This window comes from Haliotis cracherodii, unplaced genomic scaffold, assembly GCF_022045235.1.
Source record: "Haliotis cracherodii isolate W230 unplaced genomic scaffold, xgHalCrac1.p SCAF_4, whole genome shotgun sequence".
NCBI classification, from domain to species: Eukaryota; Metazoa; Mollusca; class Gastropoda; order Lepetellida; family Haliotidae; genus Haliotis; species Haliotis cracherodii.
Window position 1 is genome coordinate 25,985,346 of NW_027266297.1, and position 25,908 is coordinate 26,011,253.

At 40.2% G+C, this 25,908-nt stretch overlaps 1 protein-coding gene and 1 pseudogene across 1 annotated transcript; both read right to left on the minus strand.

Moving 5' to 3' along the window:
• Positions 1 to 1,801: 1,801 nt before the first annotated feature.
• Positions 1,802 to 11,256, minus strand: LOC139478374 (putative methyltransferase DDB_G0268948; annotated as a pseudogene).
• Positions 11,257 to 18,902: 7,646 nt separating this feature from the next.
• On the minus strand, positions 18,903 to 22,637 carry LOC139479348 (microfibril-associated glycoprotein 4-like). Its single transcript, XM_071262206.1, has 5 exons — positions 22,301 to 22,637; positions 21,557 to 21,687; positions 21,356 to 21,452; positions 20,358 to 20,522; positions 18,903 to 19,147 (listed from the first exon to the last, which is right to left on the minus strand). Exons 1-5 carry the CDS (start codon positions 22,635 to 22,637, stop codon positions 18,903 to 18,905), a joined length of 975 nt encoding a protein of 324 aa, XP_071118307.1.
• Positions 22,638 to 25,908: the final 3,271 nt, after the last annotated feature.

The window sequence follows — 25,908 nt, forward strand, 5'->3', positions numbered from 1 at the left end:
ACTGTTGGAGTGTGATGGTCAATCAGCCAGTCGGCAGCAATAAGAGTGTAACATGTATTTTTCCCGGTTCATAAAGGTATGAATCGAAAAACCGCGTAGCGGATTTTTCTTAAGTTTGCACATCGGTTTTTTTATTCATGCCTCAAGGAACCGGGGAATATACATAATCAATCCTTGAAGTAAATTCGACAACGAAAACATGTTTTATCTACCATACTCAAACCCCCTAACGAGAATGAGTGTTGTATTTTAATTATTACTCACGTTAAATATATATTTAAGTGTAAATACATAACCACTTTCGTTCGTTGACAGACATAACTGAAACCGATTGCAAAATCTGGTTGCACCTAAATATTGATATATGCCCAAATATGGGCATTGGTGACATCTCTATGCATATGCATTAACAACCTGCTTTTGCTGTTGTGTTTGCAAACATAACAGCACCGATGCTCAAGATCCTTTTGGAAGAATTTCTTCAACTTAGGGTAATTCAAGCGCCATGTTGTTAGTACGCAGGACACCTATAAGAAAATGTCGGGTTTCATTCTAACTAACATTTTTCCAACTGTGTCTTCCCGTTATCAGGAAATTATGTTTGAATCTGGCGGTAACTGACCGTGTCATTTGAAACAGCCGCCTTCTCCCGGACATATTTGTTCCGGTTCGTTGCAGTTGCAGTTCTTCTCGTCTATCGCCTTGATTGACAGGCCCTATGAACATTGTTTTGATCCAACTCTCCGTTCATTGACTTCTGACTTTGTAAGGTGTCAAATTGTGTACATAAATTAACGCCACAGTATGTATTCCTACACCTGGAATGTTTATTAATCTCGTAATTTTTATCTGTTTTGATATATACAACTAAATATATATTTAACGTGAGTAATAATTAAAATACAACACTCATTCTCGTTAGATACCATCTGTACGAAACTCGTGAACTTTCTATGGTATGAGACCTCGCTTTCGCTCCGTCAGATGCCATAGAAAATCCACTCGTTTCGTAAAAATGGTATCTGATGAGAATGAGTGTAGTATTTTCTCTACTATATATGCTAACATGCGTCAGCAGGTGTGAGTATGTTGACAATGTGAGTAACATGTTGTTTGTGCTTATGTCACAGTGATTTGATGTGTTTTATGAAACTTGAAAAGAGAACGACTATGAACGGTTCAAGATTAAAGGTTATTTAAAGATTAAAGGTTATAAAACAGTTACCAAAAACACACGCCTGAATACAACCAGTGGTTTAGACCATACACCTGCAATACATGACATGTAAAAGTCAATGAGGGTATAAAGTGGTTAATTCAAGATGCAATTTAATTGCACTCTTAGAATTTGAAGACGCCATGTTTTTCACGATTTACCTGCGTCACCCCTCGAAAACGACGATTTGTATATCCGGATAGTCGAAGGTGCCTTGAAATATTTTTCAGTTACATTTTGACGTGTCACGTTAGAGACATTTTTCACCCACGAGCACTGGTATGGTGTTATAACAACGACAAAAATTGAGCCACATTTGGGATTCGAATCCAACTGATGTCCTATCCTGGCCAGTCAGTCATTCTTGGCACCCAATCGATGAACCTAACACGTTAATACGGTATAAAAGGTGATAAAACAAATATTGAAACAAAAGGTGAATCAAACAAAAAGGATCAGAAGACAGAGGTTTTGACTTTTATTTCAGATACGTATGTCACAAGCCAACAGTATAACTAACCCTTGACAAGAAATGCAACTTTAAAAGTGGCTCATTGCGCACAAAACACAATGTCGTGTGAGGAGTCAAAGATTTGGTTTCCTGCATAGCAGAATATTGACGAGATATTTCGCTTCCATTGCAGTGGATGTTCCTCGTGTTTCCTCTGTGCCACTGCGAAGTCGACTGCTCAGTCTGCAGTACACATAACAATAACAATTCTAAACTATTTTAACTAATATACATGTATCTTGTACGTAAAAGGAATATAATCGGTGCTTCCAAAACACCTTTCATCGTTTACCCCATGCCCCATACTGATCTGTCGTGAATTACAGTAAACTACGTTTATAACGAACACGCTTATAATGAACTGACGGTTATAAGGAACTAGAATTAGGGCTCCCTTCGAGTTCGTTACATCCGTAGTTTACTGTAGAAGGACATTCATCTTTTACCTCCATCAGGGGTTTAATGACTTTCATCAGTTCAATTCGCCTCTGAAAATATCGATGCTTGGATACAACAAGGTTTTACGGTATTAATATTAATGTAATGAATTAACTGTCCGAATGCGAAATACATATTTGCTTGAAGCATTCGTAAGTTTCAACGGATAAAAATACATACTTTTCTCCAAAATCTTTCAGTTTTGTAGAGTCTGGGTTCGCCTTCAGATACTTCTGCCAGAAGGACATTGTGGAGGTGAGTTTGATGAAGTCCTCCACTGTCCAAGACTTGGTTACGACAACACTGGTGTCACTGACAAAAAAGTGAGTGAGTTAATGAATATCGTTTTATGTCGCTTTTTGCAATGTTCCATCAATGTTACAGCAGAATTGGGCTTCACATAGTGAATGGAACACTGTCGAGCGAAGGGTTTTAACCACGAGGCTACCACAAAGTCCCACTGTAAAATAGGGGTTAAGAAAGAGGATTATGTTTTGTATGGATGGCTTTCAGAACACATACCAATCGTTACTCATAAGTGTATTAATCATTCACTCGTTTCGAGGAAATTCTATCACTGTTTCACGAGTGAACAATTCGTAACTTTTTATGATCGAGGTGTTTGCCCCTAACCCATGATGGCTGTTGTTTGTTTGTTTGTTTGTTTGTTTGTTGTTTAACGCCACATTCAGCAATATTCCAGGTATATGACAGCGGTCTGCAAATAATCGAGTCTGGACCAGACAATCACGTGATTGACATCATGAGCATCTATCCTATCAACGCAGTGGGTATACGATGACATGCATCAACCAAGTCAGCGAGCCTGACCAACCGACATGTTGTATGTATTTAACCCAAGACTAAAAGGTTTATATATTGAAGAGAGGGTGAATTTCTTTGCAGATAAGCGTCGGAAAAAGCGAAACGTTGCCATGTTATAAGAATTTATAACAACCGTAGTGATGGCGTATACGCTCTGAAGCGATAGAAAGAGGAGAGTAGTTATTATAAATGAGAATTTAATATCACTACCTCTATTCTTACTGTGGTAAAAACATCACCCTTATGTTTCCATTGTGTTTAAGTTTGGGTTTTTTTAACGCCGCACTCAGCAATATTCCAGTTACATGACGGCGGTCTGTAAATAATCGAGTATGGACCAGACATTCCAGTGATTGAACTCATGAGCATCGATCCAGGCAATTCGGATACGATGACATGCATCAACCAAGTCAGTGAGCATGACCACCCAATCCCGTTAGTCGCCTCTTACGAGAAGCATAGTTGCCTTTTATAACAAGTGTGGGTTGCTGAAGACATATCGTAACCCGGATCTTCACGGGTGTTTACGAATAATAAGTCCTAAACAATGAATTGGTAGGGCTCATACATCAGGCTAAATGGGGCTGAGGCGGGAAATGAACTGGGAGGCAAAAGAAAGTATAGATCGAGTTCCATTATGGATAAAAAAATAACAAGAAGAGTGTTTGTTGTGAATTATAATATAATCTAGGGAGGGGTAACAAATGAATGATCAACCACAGTTTGTATGAAATTGTGCAATCACAGGTAATGTCAGCTCAAGGTAAACAATGGTGGGGTAAGAAATTTTATTTTCAAAAGTTGTCAGACACACCAGAAGTTCATTGTCGACACAGTTGCCTTCAATTGCGTGTATGACCTCCAGCTGCCTCAATGCATGCTGTGATACGCCGCCTCATCGATGACGTCAGTCTTCTGATGACGTGGACTGGAATCCGTTGCCACTCGTCTCTCAGGGCCTGCTGCAATTCTTGTATGTTGACGGGAGGCTGATGGCGTGCTCTAATCTGTCTGTCAAGATGGTCCCACAGATGTTCAATAGGATTCATATCGGGTGAGTGGGCAGGCCAGGGCAAAACGTCAACGTTCTGCTGGTTTAGAAACTTCGGAGTCAGTCTTGCAGTATGGGGCCTGGCATTGTCGTGTTGAAACAATGTCCCCTGCTGTTGGTCTTGTAAGAACGGAAGCACAACTGGCTGCAACACTTGGTCTCTGTACTTCACAGCGTTCAGGTTTCCCTGTATAATCACCAAATCAGTCTTATGATCTTCACAAAAACCGCCCCACACCATGACAGTTCCCCCGCCGAATGGATGGAACTCTCGAATACACGCCGGAGCCAAACGTTCCCCTCTGCGTCGATAAACTCGTCCTCTGCCGTCATTTCGAAACAAGTTAAACCGACTTTCATCAGTAAACAGTACTCGACGCCAATTTCTCACTTTCCAGCGTCGAACCTGCCTCGCCCATCACAGTCTCTGGCGTCGATGTTGAGCAGTCAGTATCACTCCTCGGAAAGGACGATACGCTCGGATTCCAGCAGCACGAAGTCTTCGTAGTACTGTACGTTGGGTAATGGGATGTCCCAACGTTGTTGCTGCCGTCGCCGTTACGAATCTGTTTCGCAGGTGAATGAGCCGTATCTGACCGTCTTCCAGTGGTGTTGTCACTCGGGTTCTAGGCCTGTCCTGTGTCCTCCCTGCCTGCCTGTACCGTTGAATCAGCCTGGCTATTGTCACTGGAGTACAACCAAACTTTCTGGCAATCTGGACCTGTGTTGTCCCCATTTGGGCCATACCGATGGCTCTCTCTCTCTGCTCCTGTGACAGTCGTGGCATTTCTTTTGTATGCTTTCATCACGTGTGGTTATACCCTGCAGACAAACGCATTTATACAGCTAACATGCACGTGCAGTTTATGCCATAGGCGTGAAACCTACTTTCCACCAGTTATCGCTGTTTTTAGGAAAATTACATATTGCCAACCTATACTTTCTTTTGCCGCCAAGTTTATAAGTCAGTGGGATACGGATCTACTCACTGCAGCCATGTTCCATACGGGCACTCGGGGATCTCCTTCTTGTCCCAGATCATTTTCACTCGGTCTGGGCGGTATTCTGACGTCGATGCGTGGAACTAGACAAGACTCAAGCACATCAGAGAATTCGTCAATCTCATTAAAATCATATCTTAGTTCTCACCATCGCTAAACAAAATTCTGAGGACATCCCATTACGGGTCACGTCAAAACTACCTTTCATCCGACCAATCAAAGCGTCGCTTCCCAGATGACGAAAGTGACAGTCAGAATGTGTTTTCTTATCATGCAACCTCGAAAACGTTAACACGGGATATTCCGAACGACAGTATAGGCCCGTACGACTGATTCCGTCAAAATTATTGCCACTTTCTCGCTTCTGTGGGATAAACATTTGAACGGAGGAGGCGTTGCACAGTACGTGGGAAGCTCTCAATTGCAACCATATATTAGACATTCCGGAATGTTCGTTTGTTCATTTTTCAAAATTTGAATCGAGAACTCTGTCAACCTTTTTTTTCAAGCGAAGTGGAAGTGAGTCGTTTCAGTGGTCGGTCAAGGTTCGCGAAAGGTCGTTCTGACGTGATCCGTATTGGGATTCCCCCAGATCTTTATTGAGATTGAGAATTCATGGGTTACGATAATGTGTTGCCAACGACCATTGTACCTTTGAAATACAGTTACTTCGTCACTCTATTGTTTCAACTGTAGAATCTGTAACGAACTGACATTTAGCTGACCTATATTCTGGAATGCATTTATTCCAAGCATCACGAATGCTGTGGCCAAAACGTTCAAACCGCACTGAATACACGTGCAGAACGAATGTACGGGCTGGATCAGATGCACCACGCACAGAAGTCAAAGCAAGAAGTTAGTGAGTGAGTTATTATTTCAAGTCACATCGGCAATATTTCAGTCATATCGTGACTAAAGCAAGAAGATTCTCATGTATTTTACGAAAGCACTACATGAAATTTCCGTACGGCATATTTGTGTTGTATTTATTTTCTTTTATTTATTCATTTATTTTAACTTTCAGGCTATATTTTAAATTTGATGAGGCTGTATCTTGTAACATTGATGATGTGTTTTAAGTAGGATAACGGGCGCACAAATGGACATTCATTACAAATAATGAAACTCGACAGTTTCACCGGCACCTGCATTATTTGTAACGAATTAGCAGTTAAAATATTCACTACACTGTTTGCAAACGGTGTTTCATGTAATTCTTGGCAACGCATATCTAGCTATTTGATATTTCCTTTCTGCATGCAGAATAGTACCAAAAGTTTGATTTGGTGTCTTCCGTGAGGTTCTCATTGTAAAGCACGTGAAGCATGTCACTGTCTGTCTGGTTGTTTGTTGTTTAGCACCACACCCAGCAGTATTCCAGCTGTATGACGGCGGTCTGTGTATAATCCGAGTCTGGACCAGACAATCCAGTGAATGACATCATGAGCATTGATCCACGCAATTGGGATCGATGACATGCATCAACCAAGTCAGCGAACCTGACCATCTGCAATGTGGGCGTTTTTAATGCTGTGCAAAAAGGTAAGTAGTCAGGTTTTTACTGAGAATGTGTTTGTGTCATTAAAGTAGATTTTTTCAGTCAATGGTTTTTTTTATTTAAAATTAACATTTGTGTACACTTTGGGCCTGACGATGTCCACTGCACAAACACACGGAGTCGCCGTTTGTTTACAAACTCACAATAAAATGAGACGGATATCATTTTGACATGCTTTCACGAATGAAATAAAATGTGGACAATAATACGAGTTGTTAGAAATCTCATTAAATTCGTATTTTAGTTCTCGCTATCGCTAAACGAGATCTGAGGACATCTCATCACAGGTCACGTCAAAACGACCTTTCGCGAATTTTGACCGACCAATCAAATGACTTAACATACGATATTAGCCAATCCAAAAGCTGCTTTCATGGCCTATACGTCACTAGTTTCAAAGTGGCGACTTCCATTCCAGATAACGCTTTGAGTTTTTTTATTTTATTTTTTTTGACAAAGTTTCGATTCCGAAAATATCTATATTCCGGAATATCTTATGGATGAGCGGGAATGTATTTCAGTACATCCCGAGGGCTATGCAAAGTCTCTTCGGTTCGAATATGTATCCCATTGACGCGAGAAATAGAAGACAATTTTGTCTGAATCATTCGTACAGCCCGTAACTTTCTGCACGATCATTAAACACTTTCAGACTGTCACTTTCCTGGTCTGGTAGAATAGGTCTTTAACAACCCATGCTTGCCGTAAAATGCGACTTTGCTTGTCGTAAGAGGCGACTAACGGGATTGGATGGTCAGGCTCGCTGACTTGGTTGATGCATGTCATCGTATCCCAATTGCGTGGATCGATACTCATAGGTTCAGTCACTTGATTGTCTGGTTCAGACTCGATTATTTACAGACCGCCGTCATATAGCTGGAATATTGCTTAGATATTGATTTTTGTATTTCTCCATGGACCACCGACGGTGGTACAAGAGCATACATAAAGTACAGAGATAAATATAATATGTACATCAAGAAGGCTGCATGCATATAGATTTACCTTTCAAGGTGGTAAATACGTATAATACATATTTTGATAGACGTTTTAGCTTTTTAATGAAAACACATTTGACCAAGTTAAATATATTCTAGGAATAAGTGAAAGTCTTTTGTTATCAAAAGCTTGACATCGAAATAAATACTGAACCGCAAAAAAACGTCACCCCAAGTAACATTGCATGAACAGTTGTCATTTAAATATCTGGGTAATTTTTGTCAAAGTTTCTGAAATTTAACATGACCTTATCCGGGGAAATGCAATTTGATGATAAAAAAAACAAAGCAGATGACAATAAAATCGATCGCCCAAACGCATCACGGCAACGGCCATGGTCACCGGATGCACGAGAGTTCCGTGCAAATTGGGGGCGGTCGAGTAGCCCAGTGGTTAAAGAGTTCGCTCGTCACGCCGAAGACCCGGGTTCGATTCCCGACATGGGTATAATGTGTGAAGTCCACTTCTGGTGTCCCCAGCAGTGAAATTGCTGGAATATTGCTAACAGCGGCGTAAAACGAAACTCACTCACTCCGTGCAAATTGAAATGCACATGCGTTCCTCCATTTATTGCCCTATAAAAATCCGAAACTGCTCGACAGACCATGGGGACACACCAGCGACACATTAGTACGGACACCGTGCGTCGACGATTGACGAGCAGACACCTCCACTGTCAAAGGCCACACCGAGGACCCATTCTGACACCACGTCATCGCCGGGACCGTCTTCAGTGGGCAACGCAGCACCAGCATTGGCGCCACCTCTTCTCAGACGAGAGCCGCTACTGTATCTCAACAGCAGATGGCATGGCCACGCCGTGGGGAACTTTATTCGGATGCTTGTGTTGTTGAGAGAGACTCGTGGGGTGGTCCGAGCATCATGGTGTGGGGTGGAATTGGTCTTGCACAGAGGGACGGGACTGTGGTCTTCCAGAACACCGGTCCAAGGAGAGGCAATGGTATCACAGAAGCTCGGTACATTGATCAAGTCTTGAGACGACACGCCATACCTCATTTGGCACGTCGCCGCAACCACGGGTTTCACCATGATAACGCCCATGCCAAAACTGCGAGAGCAACAAGAGTCTTCCTCCAGCAGAATGGCATAAGAACCATGCAGTGACCCTGCCTTTGCCATGTTTCATCTTTTTAATATGTCTCAAAGTATGTTTACAGTGTTTGGACAAATAGGGTTTCTCATATATCTATCCATGGTGACGTTTCTTTTGCGCTTCAGTATAATGGAATTCATTTGCTATTGCTGGGGAGTTACATTATTCCAGGTTATTAGTGCGAAATTTTAAGAGCGGGTAATAAACAGATTTAGGTAGATAGAGATAGTTTTCAAATAATGGCATTTCTTTAAGATGTTAAAATAGAAACCTTTTGAACTCGACAATATTGAACTTCTCCAGGTTTGTAGAAAATGATCGGTCAGCATCCTTTCCGACGAGACTAGCCACTTGGTGTTGAAATTACATGGCATATTATATACTTGGGTCAAGCCACAGGAGCTTAATAAACATTCTAAATAACATAACGCAGGGTGAATATTGGAGTTTACGTTGGCATCCATCCTTATGAATTGATATATTAGAGTCGAAAACTTATTTTGTAGAGATCGTATAATATGTCTATGCCAAAAACCTATAATTCTCTTAGCTACTTTAATATTAAGGTCCTGCCTAATTCGCCATAGACCATTAAAGAAGGAGTTAATCATTTTAAACCAGTCGCTAATTTAAGGATATTTTAAATGATTTTTTTTCAACCATATTCAAACATTCAAATCCTCACACTTCGGCACCGTAGAGTAAGATTGGTAACAACATAACATCACAATGCTTTAATAATACAATTGAGTGGGAGACTGATATTTCGGGATTTCTTCAGGTGACAGTACATACATTTTGTGGCATCCTCAATTGAAGTTTTGATGGCAAGTTCAAATTTCCTATTTATTGAATTGTATGCCTAAATAATCACAGAAGTTTCTAATTCTTTATTGTCGAAAATGAAGGGGGCGAGTTTTCTCTTTGTAGTACCACTGCCAAAAACAACATCTTTACTTTTAGATATGTTAACCGTTAGTTTCCATTTTCGACAGCATAATAAGAGTGAGTTTAAAAAACTTTGCAGAGATCCAGGATCGGTACCAAATAGAACTATGTCATCAGCGTACAGCAGTAACAGGAGCTGTACACAGAGAGTAAATGTTTCATCTGACAGCGTTAACTTGACACCTTGGCAACAGTTTTCTCTCAACCACGGTTCTAGGTCGTTAATAAATATTGAAAATAGTAAGGGAGATACATTTTCTCCCTGGCGCACTCCAGAGTAACCTGAGAAGAGGCTAGAAGTGTGTTTGCCTATTTGAACACATGACTTAATGTCACTATACACGTTTTTAACTAATGTTTCAAATTTACCCAGACATTATGAAAAGCTTTTTAAAAATCAATGAATACACAATGTATTTTTCTTTATTATTTTTTAGTATATTTATTAGCATATTCAAAACAAAAATATTGTCAGTTATAGAAAATCCCTTACGAAATCCAGGTTGGGCTGGCGATAATATGTTATTCACATTTAATCTAGTGTTTAAAATACCAGTAAATCGATTACCAAGACAACTCAGTATTGTGATCGGTCGATAAGAAGCAGGGTCTAGCGGGTCACCTTTTCTCTTGTATATAGGGCCCATTACTGGTGTCCCCCGCCGTGATATTGCTGGAATATTGCTAAAAGTGGCGTAAAACCATATTCACTCACTCTTGTATATAGGCTTAATAATACCAGTTGACCATGCATTAGGAATTACACCCGTGGCGAATACAAGATTGAATAGCGATGTGAGTAAGGGCAGTAACAACGCATATGCGTCAATCAAACTATTATCTATCAAATCTACACCACAAACTTTATTTCTTTGGGTGCGGCGTTAAACAACAAACAAACAAATCCTGGTCTGGTAAGCGACGCTTTGATTGGTTGGATGAAAGGTCGTCCTGGCGCGCGCCGTAATGGGATGTCCTCGTATCATTCTTCAGCGGTTGCGAGAACTAAGATCTGATTGTAATGAGATTGAGCTGCTGGAAACTGGCACCTAACTTAGGCCTGCTCGATTGAAACAACTCACAATTTGCGAACGGGAGCTAGCCCACTTTTACTCTCACCTCCTCAATGGCTCCATGGGCTTCCGTATTGTCCAGTTTCTGCCTGTGCATCCACTAAACCGCCAAACACCCTCTGGGCCTCAGTACCCAATCTACTTCCTTGTAGAAATCAGTGAGATCAAGCCAGTGTATAGCCGTTGCTACGGAAACAACATCCACTGAAGAAGATTCAAGGAATGCATATCTTCTCCTCGAGCGACTCGGAAGTCCGCGTTGCTCAAATGTGGTGTCTGTCGTATTTGTTCCCTGCTGACGTCGACACCGATGACGTGTTTGAAGACACGGGCCAGTAGGATGGTGCTCTGATGGCCTGTACCGCAGCCAATATCCACCGCCATGTTTAACTCGCAACCGCCATCTTGAACATACCGCACTATACAATCCACGACTGCAGCGGTGAACGGTATTCGGTATTTAGCATAAGCTTCGGCGTGGTCTTTTTCCTCAAAATACCGAATCGGCTGTTGGGACATTGTGACAGCTCCTTAAACCCATCAAGATACTAGCATCAGCCTAAGTCCACGCACAACACACGTACGCACACCGTATGACGTGACTGGCCCCACTAACTCACCTACGATCAACCGCACCCCTGTGTCACATATTCTTCAAGAGGTGACAATTTTGTTTAGCGAGAGATAACGTGAGGGTCTCCGAAAGCTTGGTCATGTGCCGATACTAGGACATATATTTTATGTACTAATTCAAGTTGACATAGACAGAGACCATATGGTCTCTGACATAGATCAGCGAAAGACCGGCCGATATTCGATATTTATATATGTGAAGTAATACGTTCATTCAACTTGTCTCCCTAAGAGGGAGTCAATACACGAGGTGAACAAATACTGCCTTTTCGTATATAGACTCCCTTGCCAGTAATGTAAACAGTGTTACTCGTCTGGCCATCGGGTCTGCTCGGGAGTACTCGGGTTATTTCGCCAACATATATATCATGTGCTATCACGGACATATATACAAGTCCGTGGTGCTATACATAACGAATAGATTCTCCATCGGAATTTGATAATATATTTTTATAACAACGAATGGACTGTTAAGTTTATTTTTGTTTTGTTTAAATTAAACATATTGCAGCAGGATTTCAAATTATATTAATTCAAACCGAATTAATAAAATGGTCATGTATACATCAACATAAAAACTAGTTCAATTATGTTAAAGGTCACAACTAAGATCTATTTTTTGTCTTTGGTGGTAATTTATACAGAAATAAAGATGTTTTTCGAAATAAAAAGGGGGGTTATCTCGCCAACATATATATCATCACATAGAAATGGCAAATTTTATCCCATAATATTTATCATAACACTTTGAATGTAACCTATGTCAAAAACTATGGTATAGTAAACATTCAATCTAAAATGTCTTTCAAAATGAGGTAACCACTAAGTCTGTTTCATATAATAAATTTAACACACTTCGGCTTCAGCATCAGAAGTGAACTATGAACATACTAGGATTTATGGGTGATGGATTGAGGCAAATGCCACAAAACTGATTAATTTATTTTTATCCCCCATGTTTTATTTATTTTTACCTGAATACAAAAACCATTCCATTAATTATATAATTTCATCACTTCTTATTCAAAATGTTGGGACATCCAGTATTCTCTTTATAGACAATGGTTGACAAAATATAAATTGTTTCTATAAACTGTATGAAAACTTGGCAGACAAACATTAGAAAAAGGAAATAATATTTGGCGTAAAAAGAAATCATCAGTAATCTGTCTACAAGATATAAAAAGAAAGATGAAAATATTATGCGGGGCCCCAGTGTATAACAGCTCCATTAAATCTAATGCATGTCGAGTGGCCATATTGCTTGATAACACTTTTGAACTTCAATCCCAATTGCGTGGAACGATGCTCATGATGTCAATTACTGGATTGTCTGGTCCAGACTCGATTATTTACAGACCGCCGAAATATAGCTGGAATATTACTGAGTGCGGCGTTAAATAACAAACAAACAAACAAATATAGTGAAAAAGGAAGAAGACGGAAACATTATTATTGTGGATATAGGTATAGAACCAATATGAAGTGAGGTGAAATGGGGTTTAACGTCGCGTCCAAGATTATTGCACTTCTATAGCGACGTGAACGCACGTGTGTGTGTGTGTGGCTGCTTGCACTGGTCCGGACTGATGCCAGTTTTTAGAGCTAGCCCACTGAGATACCATGCCGCACTTTAACATGAATACCCTACTCAGACACAGTATACTGACTCCGAGCCGCCAGTCCTTGTTTTAGCCCCTTAATGCCGAGCGCCAGACAGGGTAACAACAAGTACCATCTTTTAACGTCTTTTGGTATGACGTGGCCGGGGATCGAACCCCGGACCTTCCGCTCCCCGGGCGGACGCTCTACCACTAGACCACGGAGGCGGTCCGTAGATAAGTTTACGGTCCTAGGTGTACGGTCCTAATAAAGATAACGCTTTTTATTGATGCTTTATTTAAGAATATAGAAGACTTTGGAAATGAATCAGTAGTGTTATGTGGTGATTGGAACCTGTTTTAAATAAAGGTTCTTATGTGGTGATTGGAACCTTCATCATTCCATGTATTTAGGAAACTACAAGCATATGAACCACCCCATAGCTAGAGATTGTGTTATAGACAAAACTGAAAGATGTGATATGGTAGATGCTTGGAGAAAATCAAACAGAAATAGTCATACATATACTTGATGGAAACAAAACCCAAGGCAACAAGCTCGTCTTTAATACTTTCTATTCTCACAAAACATATATCACTTGACTTTGGATACTGACATGAACTCAATTCTGATTACTAGTTTTCAGTGACCCGAGAAGATCCGGGGTAGAAGAGGTCTTCAGCAACCCATGTTTGGCATTAAAGGCGACTGTGCTTGTCGTAAGAGACGACTAACGGGATCGGGTGGTCAGGCTCGCTGACTTGGTTGATGCATGTCATCGTTTCCCAATTGCATGGATCGATGATCATGTTGTCAATCACTGGATTGTCTGGTCCAGACTCGATTATTTACAGACCGCCGCCATATAGCTGGAATATTTCTGAGTGCGGCGTTTAACAACAAACAAACAAAACAAATTATATGTTAAAAAATAAAACTTTTAAAATGGTGATGAAAACACTAACAACATAAGTTTTGTTTGTTTGTTGTTTAACGTTGCACTTAGCAATATTCCTGTTATGTGTCCCAACCCCCGAGGATGTATATACATCCAGTACATTGGAGAAACCCTCAGAACCCTCAACACCAGTTTCAAAGAAGATCAGACCTAGACCCTCATGTCAACAAACTAGACCTGAAATCCGCTTTTTCAGAACACATCCTCAAGAACCAAGAACATAACATCATGTGGGAAGCCACAAAAGTCCTGTCAACCAACAACCACACCTGGCGACAAAGGACACTACAAGAAACCATTGACATCAGGAAACACCAGCCAGCCACGGACCGTGACCAAGGGAACCTATCTGCCTAGTGCTTGGGACTTATTGCTTTGATCTTTGTCGGTGCCTATTATCTAGCTGGCTTCTTTTTGCCCATTGTTATTTCTATTCTTTTACCTATCAGTGCTAATTACCCCCGGCCTCCCGTTTGCCCAGTGTCCATTGCCAATTACCAATCAGTGATAATTTAATACTGCCTTCCAGTTGTCCATAACTATCAGCGCTAATTACTGTAAAGTGCTAGCTTCCATTGTCCATTGCTAATCATCTATCAGCGCCAATAATCTGTTGGCTTCCCTTGTTAAGTTTCCACCTTTTGTTATCTTATTACTTGTGTTGTTCTTACATATATATGCTTCCTTCCTCATAGCGTCCATTAACCTGATGAAGCATATACTACGAAACGTTGTGTTCCTCATAATAAAGAAGTAGGCATCCATAAATTCTCTTCCTTATGCGTATCACTTCTAAATGCCTTTCAAAGACTTGAGTATATCTATTGCCTGACAAAATGAGTGGATTTTAGAGAGATTGACTGAAATGAATTAATTAATTTAATCTCCCCTTTTGGATCTATTTTGAAAGTAATGGGGTTAACTGACTATACAAGTCAAGTTTCGACACTTGTCCCTTTCTTGGCATACAAACACAAAATACTGTTTTCTAGCCGCATTGCTGTCAATATATTGTATTATTCAAGTTCAAATCCCATGAACCTCTACCGGAAGCTTGGTCAGAGCATATTTTGGGCCTGATGAAACAGATCGCGATCGCTGTTACGCTGTGAGGAATGAGGGGCCCGGTGAAGCGAACGTAAAGTATTGCTTTCCCTGCGTGTTCTGCAGCGTCCCTGGGCTCAATTAATGCTGCATAAAAGTGCATCCGACTATGTGGTATCTTTTTTATTCCTCTAAATAATTTCAAATTTAAGGGTTTAATGGACCTTATCATAATAATTACAGTCCATACGTAACAATTAAGTCTTTTTTCACTCATATAGCACACAAAAATAAATCATTCAATGTTTTACTTACATACACTTAGCTGATTCCTCCTTAACGGTGATCGACCACGTGGTCCTTTACCGGTAGCCTTCCCCATAATATATTTAATAGAGGGCCTCGAGATCTTCTGGCCATTGTGGTTCAGTCGTGATTGGCATTCGCAATGTTCATGTGAAGAGTTGCGTCCCTTTCACACGCCAGAAACCTATGATCGTGGATCAAATCCTGTTTCACCCCGATTGTGTTTCTAGGTTTGTCAGCACCATACCCGTGCTCGTGGGTTTCATGAGAGTGGTAAACGTCTTAGACCGATCTCATTAAAATCGGACTTTAGTTCTCGCTGCCGCTAAAGAAATAACGAAATATTGTTAAAATAAAAATACTTTCATTCATCATGGAAATGTTCACTCTCATGTAATATATATTATCATTGATTTAGATATGTTTCGTGTGGCATTTCGTGCTATCGCCTTTTTTTTTCAAATAATATCACAGACGGTATTATATTACATCATAATGTCCACATCAAACATAATCTAACCCACGGATCAATTGCCACTTCATTTACAATTATATAAGCTGTGTTATGAATCCCCAGTATCATTCGTATTGGGGTAAACCAATAAATAAGTAACTTTTGAAACGTTTACCTCCATAAACGCAAACACATATTAAAGTCAAAACTTATAAATAAATAAGTTAACAATAATAACTTCACAGACTGTTTATTTAATTATAAACACACAACACTCGACAACAATACGAAATCAGTGAACAATGCAATAATAACACAATTATAGCACAATATTAGCACAATAATATAATAATGCAACCAAAGCCCCGCCCATCCTATTATTAGCCAATCAGGAAACAGTAATTTAATGGACAGGCAGACAGTTTTAAGGCCTGATATATGGTCAAAAGTACAGATACAATGCAATAACTTCAGCTTCCAGTTCCAGTGAACAATACATATTAAGTGAATGTATAAAGCGTACATTTAAGTTCTTGCAAGGTACATAACTCAAATTAACTACAATGTTAAATGTAAAACACGTGTTTTAAGTAAAAAGCTGGGATATTACCTTGCTACTTAGACTGTAAAATATTTACAAGGTCTTCCTACATTTAAAAAGGCCAAGCAGTATCAGGTAAATATCTATTTCGCAACAATAGATTTTTTACCATCTAAATATAACATGACACTCATCCCCAATGTCACCACTATCACAATGTGTACAAGCACAATCAGACTCCTAGCCCTCTTCCTTGGACGTTTATTTTTAAATTGTGCAAAGATTAGTTTTGCTTACAGAATGCCATTATTGATGAGATACATTGTAATTTTAATAAACTGACGACAAAAAGAAGCTTTATCATAATTAAAATAACTCTAGTTAACAACAAAAGATAAAAGGTAGATGTATGTGGTCAAGTATTGTAAAGATCGAAATCTCAACGAAATCGACGATTTATATGAGTCATACGGCATCCGATATTGGCGTGACAGTTGCCCAAATTAAGGTGGGGAGAGGCAAAAACAAGTTTTCAATGTAATGGACACATCTAAAATCGCTTAACTTCACTGACACTTCACATCAATAGAGGGTATGACCACCCCCTGCTACAATAATAATTGTGGCGGCCCCGTCACAAAAACATGCAAAGCCAAGTCAACTGTTCACCTGGAAAAAAACACAGGAACACATCGTACATTAAAAATAGGGAATATCCTCCACATAAAAATCCTCTACCATAAAACATTTTGAAAGCACAATAATCTTGAATGTTGTAATCTTGATCAAATAACTTCTAAGCAAGAGTCGTATGACTCTTTTTGAAATCTTGGTAGAAAGAGCGTGCTCGATTGTACCTCAAAAGTTGTGAAATGTAAACACCAAGGACTGGAGCTGCTGGAATATTGCCCGACATGAAGGGAAAGTTGACTATTGGAAATTTGAAGTCATAACTATTGTCATACATTGGTGTGGAGCGTGTTTTGCCATTCCGAATCTTTATGCAAGAAACGAAAAAGCTCTCCGGCTCTCAGAAAACGTCAGGCGTTTGAAGACGTCACGAGAGATACGTCGGCCTGGGTCAGTTCCTGTCGGATGGCCGGAGGATGTGGTTGCTGTCGAACAGGACCATCCATGCCAACCCAGAGGTGTTGTACGGGGAACATGTTTGGGGAGCGTTCAGCCCATGGCAATACGGTTGATTTCGGACTGAATGGGGTCTGACGTTGTCATGCCGATAAAGGACACCACGTGGCAGCTGTTGTAGAAATGGTGGGACAATCGGACAAGATTGTCATCCATGTAACTTTGGGCTGTCACATCCCCGTTAACGATGACCAGTGGTGTCCTTTCCTGTCCACAAGTTCCTCCCAAGATCATAACACCCCTCCAATCTACAGCACGACCTCCTGAACACAACATGCTGCCGTTCGTTCTTCCTTGGGCGGTAAACACGCTGTCTTCCATGAGCTCTGAACAGACAGAACTGACTTTCATCAGTGACGATACCAGTCACGTTGCAGATAAAGCCGTACAGTCCTGGACCATCTCAATCTCAGACCGACGACAATGTTGCGCTTTCAATAACTGTTCTCGTTAAGACCTGCAAGCCCGAATTCGCGTTCATTTGGCGTCAGTCGTGGCATTTCTGTAGTTGTTTTATTTATCAGTGTCTGTCTGACAGGCCGTCCGTATCATGTGTATACCCTTATTGCTCATGTACTTTCGGTCTGCCCAAGCAAAACGTGTATTTCACTTTTTCTCTACATAAAAATGTGCCGTGGATGTGTATCACGTTCTGCATTGAGCATTCTTGTGTTTGCACGATGTGCTTTGCATTGATTTAGTTTGAACTTGTGTTCTTAAAATTTTTGCAATTTCATTTTTAAAGTGGTAAATTTTCTTTTGGCTGTCAGTTTATGTACATTTCTGGTTGTTAATTGGATTTGAATCTGCTTAAGCCTTCAGGGATTTTGATGATTTTGAATCATGCCAGTTAGACGTTGATTTCAAATGTCCATAAAAAGTATCTCCAACATCTGGGGAGATTCAAACAAAGGCAAAACACGTAGAAAAAATAAACTAAGTACACACAAACAACTACACCTACATCATGGCATAATTATACTTCTAGCCAATTTAACTGCAGTCACTTCCGCCAAGAAGAGATAATTTTCTACCACCACCAAAATATTTAAGGGTATCTCGAATATATGACAGTTTAAACATAAGCATATTTATTGAGCATATTCAATGAAGTATCAAACAACGCGATTCAGCAAATAACGTGACAGAACTGGCACACGGCTGACTTAGACTGGATCAACAAGAAACAGCAGATTTCATTTACAATGTGTGAGTCACATCTATGTATACATGTACCATCTGGTTTAATGAAACTGTATGAAAGACCAGTCAATGACAAACATATCCATTTCCATATTTCTTCCTGAAAACACAAACACATAAACTGACATATTCCTACAGTAGGCGGAAAAGAACCTTTGGCCCACTTGAAAACAGATTAACTTTGAAGTATTGTCATGAAATTGGAATCTTTTACATGGTGCTGTATGTATGACTGCAATTGCGTATTTTGGAATTATAGCATGACATAGCGAGCGAGTTTACACCGGTAAAGGTCGTACTTTCATCACTGACGTTTTCAAAGAGTAATAATTACCGCCCCAGGAAACCCAGGTGATCCCCTTGGCCAAGCCTGTATTGTTATATTCTCCATTTAGATTCGAATAAAGGCATTCGTTATACCACCACCCTCCTCGGTGATCTTGGGCACAAGAGTTACTATCGCTATCAAGGTCACGATCATGGGCTGAAAATGCCTGGCCATTGTGATTTTGCATCGAGTCACCTGTAACAAAACGATAAAGAAATGGGTGGTTCTGGTTAAAGTACCCACTGTGGTTAGGCCAATGGCCTTATCAAGTGAAGCATTAATTTGAATGAGGAAAGATTTGTTTCTTTGTTGTTTAACGCCGCACTCAGTAATATTCCTGCTATATGACGGCGCTCTGTAAAATAATCGAGTCTGGACCAGACAATCCAGTGATTGACATCATGTGCATCGACCTACGCAATTGGGATCGATGACATGTATCAACCAAGTCAGCGAGTCTGACCACCCGATCCCTCAGTCGCCTTTTACGTATGGGTTGCTGAAGACCTATTCCACCCCGGAATCTTCACGGGTGAATGAGGAAAGACTTGCACTGCTGTATGCGTTTTCAATCCAGACCCTTAAAACAAGTATCATGTATTTTAATAATGCATCTATCTTAACTGGATACATTGGTTCCTGAAGCCCGAGATCTTGAAGCCCGATGTATGTAGACCATTTTGTTCGGTAAGGCCACTGCTTACCTTCACGCCACTAAAGCTCAAAATGTGTAGAGTATAGATTTCTGCGGGGCCACCGATCACCGTCACGCCAATAAAGCAGGATATGCAGAACATATAGTGCTTCAATGCCACTGCTTACCTTCATGCCACTGAAGCCTGAGACATGTAGATCATATTGTTCTTCAATGCCACTGCTTACCTTCACGCCAATAAGGCCGAGATATGTAGAGCATATTGTTCTTCAATGCCACTGCTTACCTTCACGCCACTGAAGCCTGAGACATGTAGAGCATATTGTTCTTCAATGCCACTGCTTACCTTCATGCCACTGAAGCCTGAGACATGTAGAGCATTTTGTTCTGCAATGCCAATGCTTACCTTCACGCCACTGAAGCCTGAGGCATGTAGAGCATATTGTTCTTCAATGCCACTGCTTACCTTCATGCCACTGAAGCCTGAGACATGTAGAGCATTTTGTTCTGCAAGGCCACTGCTTACCTTCACGCCACTGAAGCCTTTTTTTCTGTAAGGCCACCGCTCTCCTTCGCGACATTGAAGCCCAAGAATGTTTTGAGCATATTGTTCTCAAAGGCCACAGCTTACCTTTGCGCCACTGAAGCCCAAAATATGTCGAGTATAGTCTTCTGTAAGATGACTGTTCACCTTCACCCAATGGAACCAAAGATTTAGTGAACATTGTGTTCTAAAAAGCCACTACTTACCTCTGTCGCCACTGAAGCCCGAGATATGTAGAGCATAGTGTTCCATAACGCTGCCGATGGAGAAGTGTTGGTAAAGAGCATAACCATGTTCCCCTTCAAAGTTCTCAAGGTCGATACGCAGCTCGAATTGTCGCCCATGCGTGATGCGCCAGATGTTCTCATTGCCTGAATCATAACGACATGATTGGAATTTCAAATATTTTGGGGGTTTTAAGATATAACTGCACTATTAAGTTTAGTAGACGTGACTTACCACCCAAACCCGATGACGTGGTTCGTTATACATTTTTTAAAGTAAATTGTTTTTCTTTTCCAGACTCGATTATTTACAATGAGTGAGGCAGTCAGATTTAACGCCCCTAAAAAAACGTTTTTCACTGCGTGCCGCTTTCAAGTTATGCAGGTCACAGTCGTTTAGCACGTGGGACCCCGTTCACTGGTATGGCGCTGACTACAGACCACATTTAACACTACCCGGTGATTAATAGGTCTTCAGCAACCCATGCTTGCCGTGAAAGGCGACTATGCTTGTCATTGGAGTCGACTAACGAGATCGGGTGGTCAGGCTCGCTGACTTGGTTGATGCATGTCATCGATCCCAATTGCGTAGATCGATGCTCATGATATTAATCACTGGATTGTCTGGTCCAGACTCGATTATTTACAGACCGCCGTCATATAGCTGGAATATTACTGAGTGCGGCGTTATACAACAAACCAACCAACCAACAACCCTTTCCTTTCCACGTATTCGTGTAATGCCTAAAGTCTGGTTCAAAGTGCCTAGTATTCAAAATTGCCCACCTGTTATGTTTGATGCAAGAAAAGGCGCATTATCGGAACGTGACCGTCATACTGTCGCAATGCCATTGCAATATTGGTTAAGTGTTTTAACTGTTACGATGTTAAAGCTTGTGTTTTAACTGTTGCGATGTTAAAGGGTCAAAACAAGCTTACGCCTACCCATATGTTTCATAGATATACTTGAACTGACTCACCCAACCAGTATTCCCCTTCAAGGTCACCGAACCCGTCTTTGTACTCATTCCAAGTTCTGTAGAAATTTTCGGATCCGTCAAGTCGTCTTTGGATCACCTAAATTAAAATCAGTGTTACAGTGAATATATATTCTTTATTGTCGCAAGGTACATGGACGTTCGGTTGTCACAATCGTGATGGAATCAAGTCTTGTTTCTTACCGTCCATCCGCCACCGTTGTGAGTCCTATCACAGTAAGCTCGGATCGGACTTTTCCCGTCAGGTGGCGTAATGGTGTAGGCGCCATCTGCCGCTGAGGCGATGTTGGCTTGAATCTCACTGCAATCGGGACCTACACAAACAACATTGACATTACCCACTCAACCGGACATGGGTACAGGACAGACAGTTCAACCATGTTTGTTCGCATTTCCATTGGAAGCGTTCGTTAAATAACATTCTTATCAAGGAGCACTTAAACGTACGGTCGGAAATGTTAACAAGCAAACGCTTTTGTTATAAATATCATTCCCTCGCGGTAGGGTAAACATTTATGTGTAATCATTCGTAAAACGGTTGTCTACAGCTAAAATAACACTGCTCCCACTGGTATCAAGCTGGAGTGACTACAACTAAATAAAGCAAGGTAGGTAGGTAGGTAGGTAGGTAGGTAGGTAGGTAGGTAGGTAGGTAGGTAGGTAGGTAGGTAGGTAGGTAGGTAGGTAGGTAGGAAAGAAAAACATTAATCTGCTGCTTGTCACAGCACTTACCATATATATATATATAATCATAATGTTCTATCAAATCTGAAAATAATTAATTTTCCTTGTGGTAGTCACCACATTTCTTTGTTGCCATGTCAAATGACATTACATATGCCAAATAATAAAGTATGACTTCTAATATAAGAAACCTATGAAAACAATAGATGGTTAAGTGCACACCCACTTTACGCCCCAACTTACCAGTGTCCTTGGTATATTGCACGTAGTACTTGAACCCTGGCTCAGGATCCATGTCATCCCTGCTTGTGTATGTCCACGAATGAGCTTGACAGGATCCGGTTTCTGAATTGTGGAAAAATGAAGCGCATTTTCTGTGTCTTTTGCACATGGAGGCACAGCCAGACACTGCGAACTCCGTTTTCATCCATATCAGACTGGAATTACGGGCAAGTGCGTCTTGGAGAAGCTGGGCAGGTCTATAATTCCCCTGTCCACATTGACAGGTGACTCGAGCCACAAGAACAGCTGCTATGAACGCTGTATGCAGAATATGGTACTTCTGGACATTCTCTGCCATCACCAACCAGCAAGCAGAACTTACTCGTATGAAAGTCGCAACGGTCTTATCGATCAATGATATGAATGGCTGTTAATCGAGTCACTGGGCGCTTCAGTATCTCCCTTTATGCTTGTATATGTTCAAGCGATATCCATGCTGCAGGAATAAGGGTGGTAGATAGTCAGGCGGTGTAAAATGTGTTGGTCAAAACCTTTATAGACTTGCACTGCCAACAGACTGAACTAGATACACACAATGCCGTATGCATTCAATTTGATTATTTCTCAACTCTTGGAACAAAGGCCTGTTATTATTTGGAATATATTTTCCTCCGATCGGGTCAACATTTTTATGTTGCAGCTGGCCACCGCCACTGAATTGGTTGGCCAGGGTTGACTGAGCAAAGCGACTTAGACTGTGAGGTCATCATCGGTTGTACCAATCGCCAGGCCTCAGCAATGCAGCCTTCCTGACAAAAACAGCTGTTCCGGTTGACAACAGACAACAAAAAAGCTACTGGAACTGTGTTTCACTCATGATTTATTTACAATGTATCTTCAATGGCAAGATCACTGGAGACAAAGATAAAGGATGTAGTTTTATCGATTGTTGTATTTGTTCAGTTAAAGTTCACAGTTATTGTCAATCCATGCGTGTCGATAACATATACCTGTATGTTTATATTCGGACATTTTCACCCTGGAGTGACTAAAAGTGAGGTCTATCTTTCCACCAAAATAGACAGGGATGATGAAATCCATGTAAGCGTGAAGTGTTTATAGGAAGTATAACAAATCTATGTACATCTTTTAACGAGCTCGCCGTTCTGATACTTTGGATTTTAATCTTGCCCTCAAAAAAGATATAAATGTTGTTTTTAGTGCAGCTGAAAGTATGAAGGTACATTGTGTTAAAAGTTCACCCCGAAATACGGGGTTTCACTGAATGCCAACTAGCAAGTCGTGAAGCAAGGCGATACTCAAGGAAACTCAAAGAGAAGAAATCTAACGAAAATAAGGTAATCTAAGAAATGAGAAACAAGTATGAACGTATGTGCGGAACAGTAAAATCAAACTATCTTTTCATAAAACGAAACAAAACTAAGGTTATCTCTATCTGATTCAACCACTCTTCAGAAAGAGTTACTTAGTATATTAGGTCGAAGGGAAACAAAGAATAACATCAATAAATAGTGCTAGTTTCAACATTTTAAAAAACAATTCAGTGTATAAATGTATTACATGCTGAAGTCGATTGTCATTTTTATGAAGATTGTATGCTTGATGAGGTTGACCAGTGTATTTTGGGGTCGCTCATTACCGTCTCAGAAACCATAAGGCTATAAATCATTTAAAGCATGGTAAATCCCCTGGTGTTGACGACGTGGTCACTGAAATGATAAAACGTTAATGGTTATAAAAACGTTTTGATAAATATGTTCTAGGTACATCCCCTTTTAAGACTTTTAAACGTCTCCTGGAACCAGAAACCTACTTTTCTCTTATTGCTAAAATAAGTATAAAAATGTTTTGATAAGGCTTAGAGCTAAGGTAAACGAAGATGTAGAAGGTTCGATATTGATGTGCGTTTATGACTTACCCTACATGTGAAACAAGTATAGGGCATGAATATTATTTCACTTTATGGTGTGAATCTTACAATGATGTAAGACAACTGTAATTAACAACAACGTTTTGCCATAATCCAAAATGTATAAATATGAAATGCTGCTGTAATCCCCATGTAAATAATTATTTTGAAAACTATGTTACTAATACCTGTATTACAGCTCTGAAAGAAGACGTAATTATGAAAAGCATGTAAATCTGTAAAACTGTTCCTGACATAAGCTTTTTTCATTTATCACACTATTTTAAATGTATGTATTGTATATAGGCTAGTGGACTTTGTACAAATAAAATACTTCTTCATTAAGTAGCCCCTTATGATCCTGTGATCCGGTTTCTGAATTGTGGAAACATGAAGCACCTCTTTTGTGTCTTTACACATGGAAGCACAGCCAGTCACTAGAAACTCCATTTCCATCCATGGAATTTCAGGAACTTCCCTGTCCACATTGCCATGTGACTCTAGCTACAGGACAAGATGAGATGATTCTGGTCACCGAGTCTGACAACCCGATCCATTAAATCGCCTCTTACGACCAGAGAACGTTTCTCAGTCACCTCTTTGGTATTCGAGGCACAAACTGTAAATACTCGCAATCGGTCTCGAACAACACAGATTCCATAGGATGAAAAAGGTAAAATAGTGATGAAAATTATGGGATTGGGTCAATGAAATGACACCAGGTGTTTTCAAACAAGGTAAGCATGACCTTTGTTCATTAAAACGTACATGCCTATGAATAATAAGGTTTGTTTGTTTGTTTATTGTTTAACCCCGCACTCAGCAACACTCCAGCTATATGACGGCGGTCTGTAAATAATCCAGTCTGGACCAGACAATCCAGTGATTTATAACATGTGCATCGATCCACTCAATTGGTGAGGTGAGGTGAAATTGGGTTTAACGTCTCTTCCAAGTGTGTGCGTCTGCTTGTACTAGTCCGGACTAATGTCGATTTATAGTGCTAGCTCACTGAGATACCATGCCGCAGTTTAACATGAATACCCCACTCAGACACAGTATACTGACTCCGAGCCGACCAGTCCTTGTTTTAGCCCCTTACAACAACAAGTACCATCTGTTAACGTCTTTTGGTATGACGTGGGCATGGATTGCTGAAGACTTAACCTGAGGTTTGAAAACTCCTTGTAAAAGTCATAGCATGGGATAGCCTCGCGATTTATGATGACAAACGATGTGTTTTATTAAGCACTTATTTCTAAGCAAATGCTTCTGTAATTGAAATTTGAATAAAACGTACATGTTCTCTTAAGTACCTAAGTAATTGTTTGTTTTATTCGATCACATCTTTTAGCCAAGGAAACTTCAGCTATATATGAGTATATATTGATCATTTGATTCTTCTAAACCACAATACCAATCAATTGTTTTAAACTGCTTTTGTAGATAATGTCTTCAATAACATTCATTTAATCTTGTCTATAACGCTCATATGCGATAGCTATCTATCATCATAAGGAATAACTTTTTTTCAAAATCATTAAATTAATTTTAGAGGTGCCTTTGTTACTGGAATTTTATCTTATGCTTGATTCTGTATAGAATCTTTACAACAATACGTCTGTTCATATTGAACTTCACATATATATTGACGTATGAATAATTGATGGCAATTAATACCAAAGACAAATTAATGCTT

What these genes read in the sequence shown, in the direction of transcription:
- LOC139479348 (XM_071262206.1), bottom strand. Translation starts at nt 22,637, where the DNA reads ATGGCAGAGAATGTCCAGAAGTACCATATTCTGCATACAGCGTTCATA. An exon ending in GCAATATACCAAGGACACTG is followed by an intron (nt 21,688 to 22,300) that starts GTAAGTTGGGGC and finishes TTGTTTGTGTAG; the next exon opens with GTCCCGATTGCAGTGAGATT. An exon ending in TGAAGGGGAATACTGGTTGG is followed by an intron (nt 20,523 to 21,355) that starts GTGAGTCAGTTC and finishes GTTATGATTCAG; the next exon opens with GCAATGAGAACATCTGGCGC.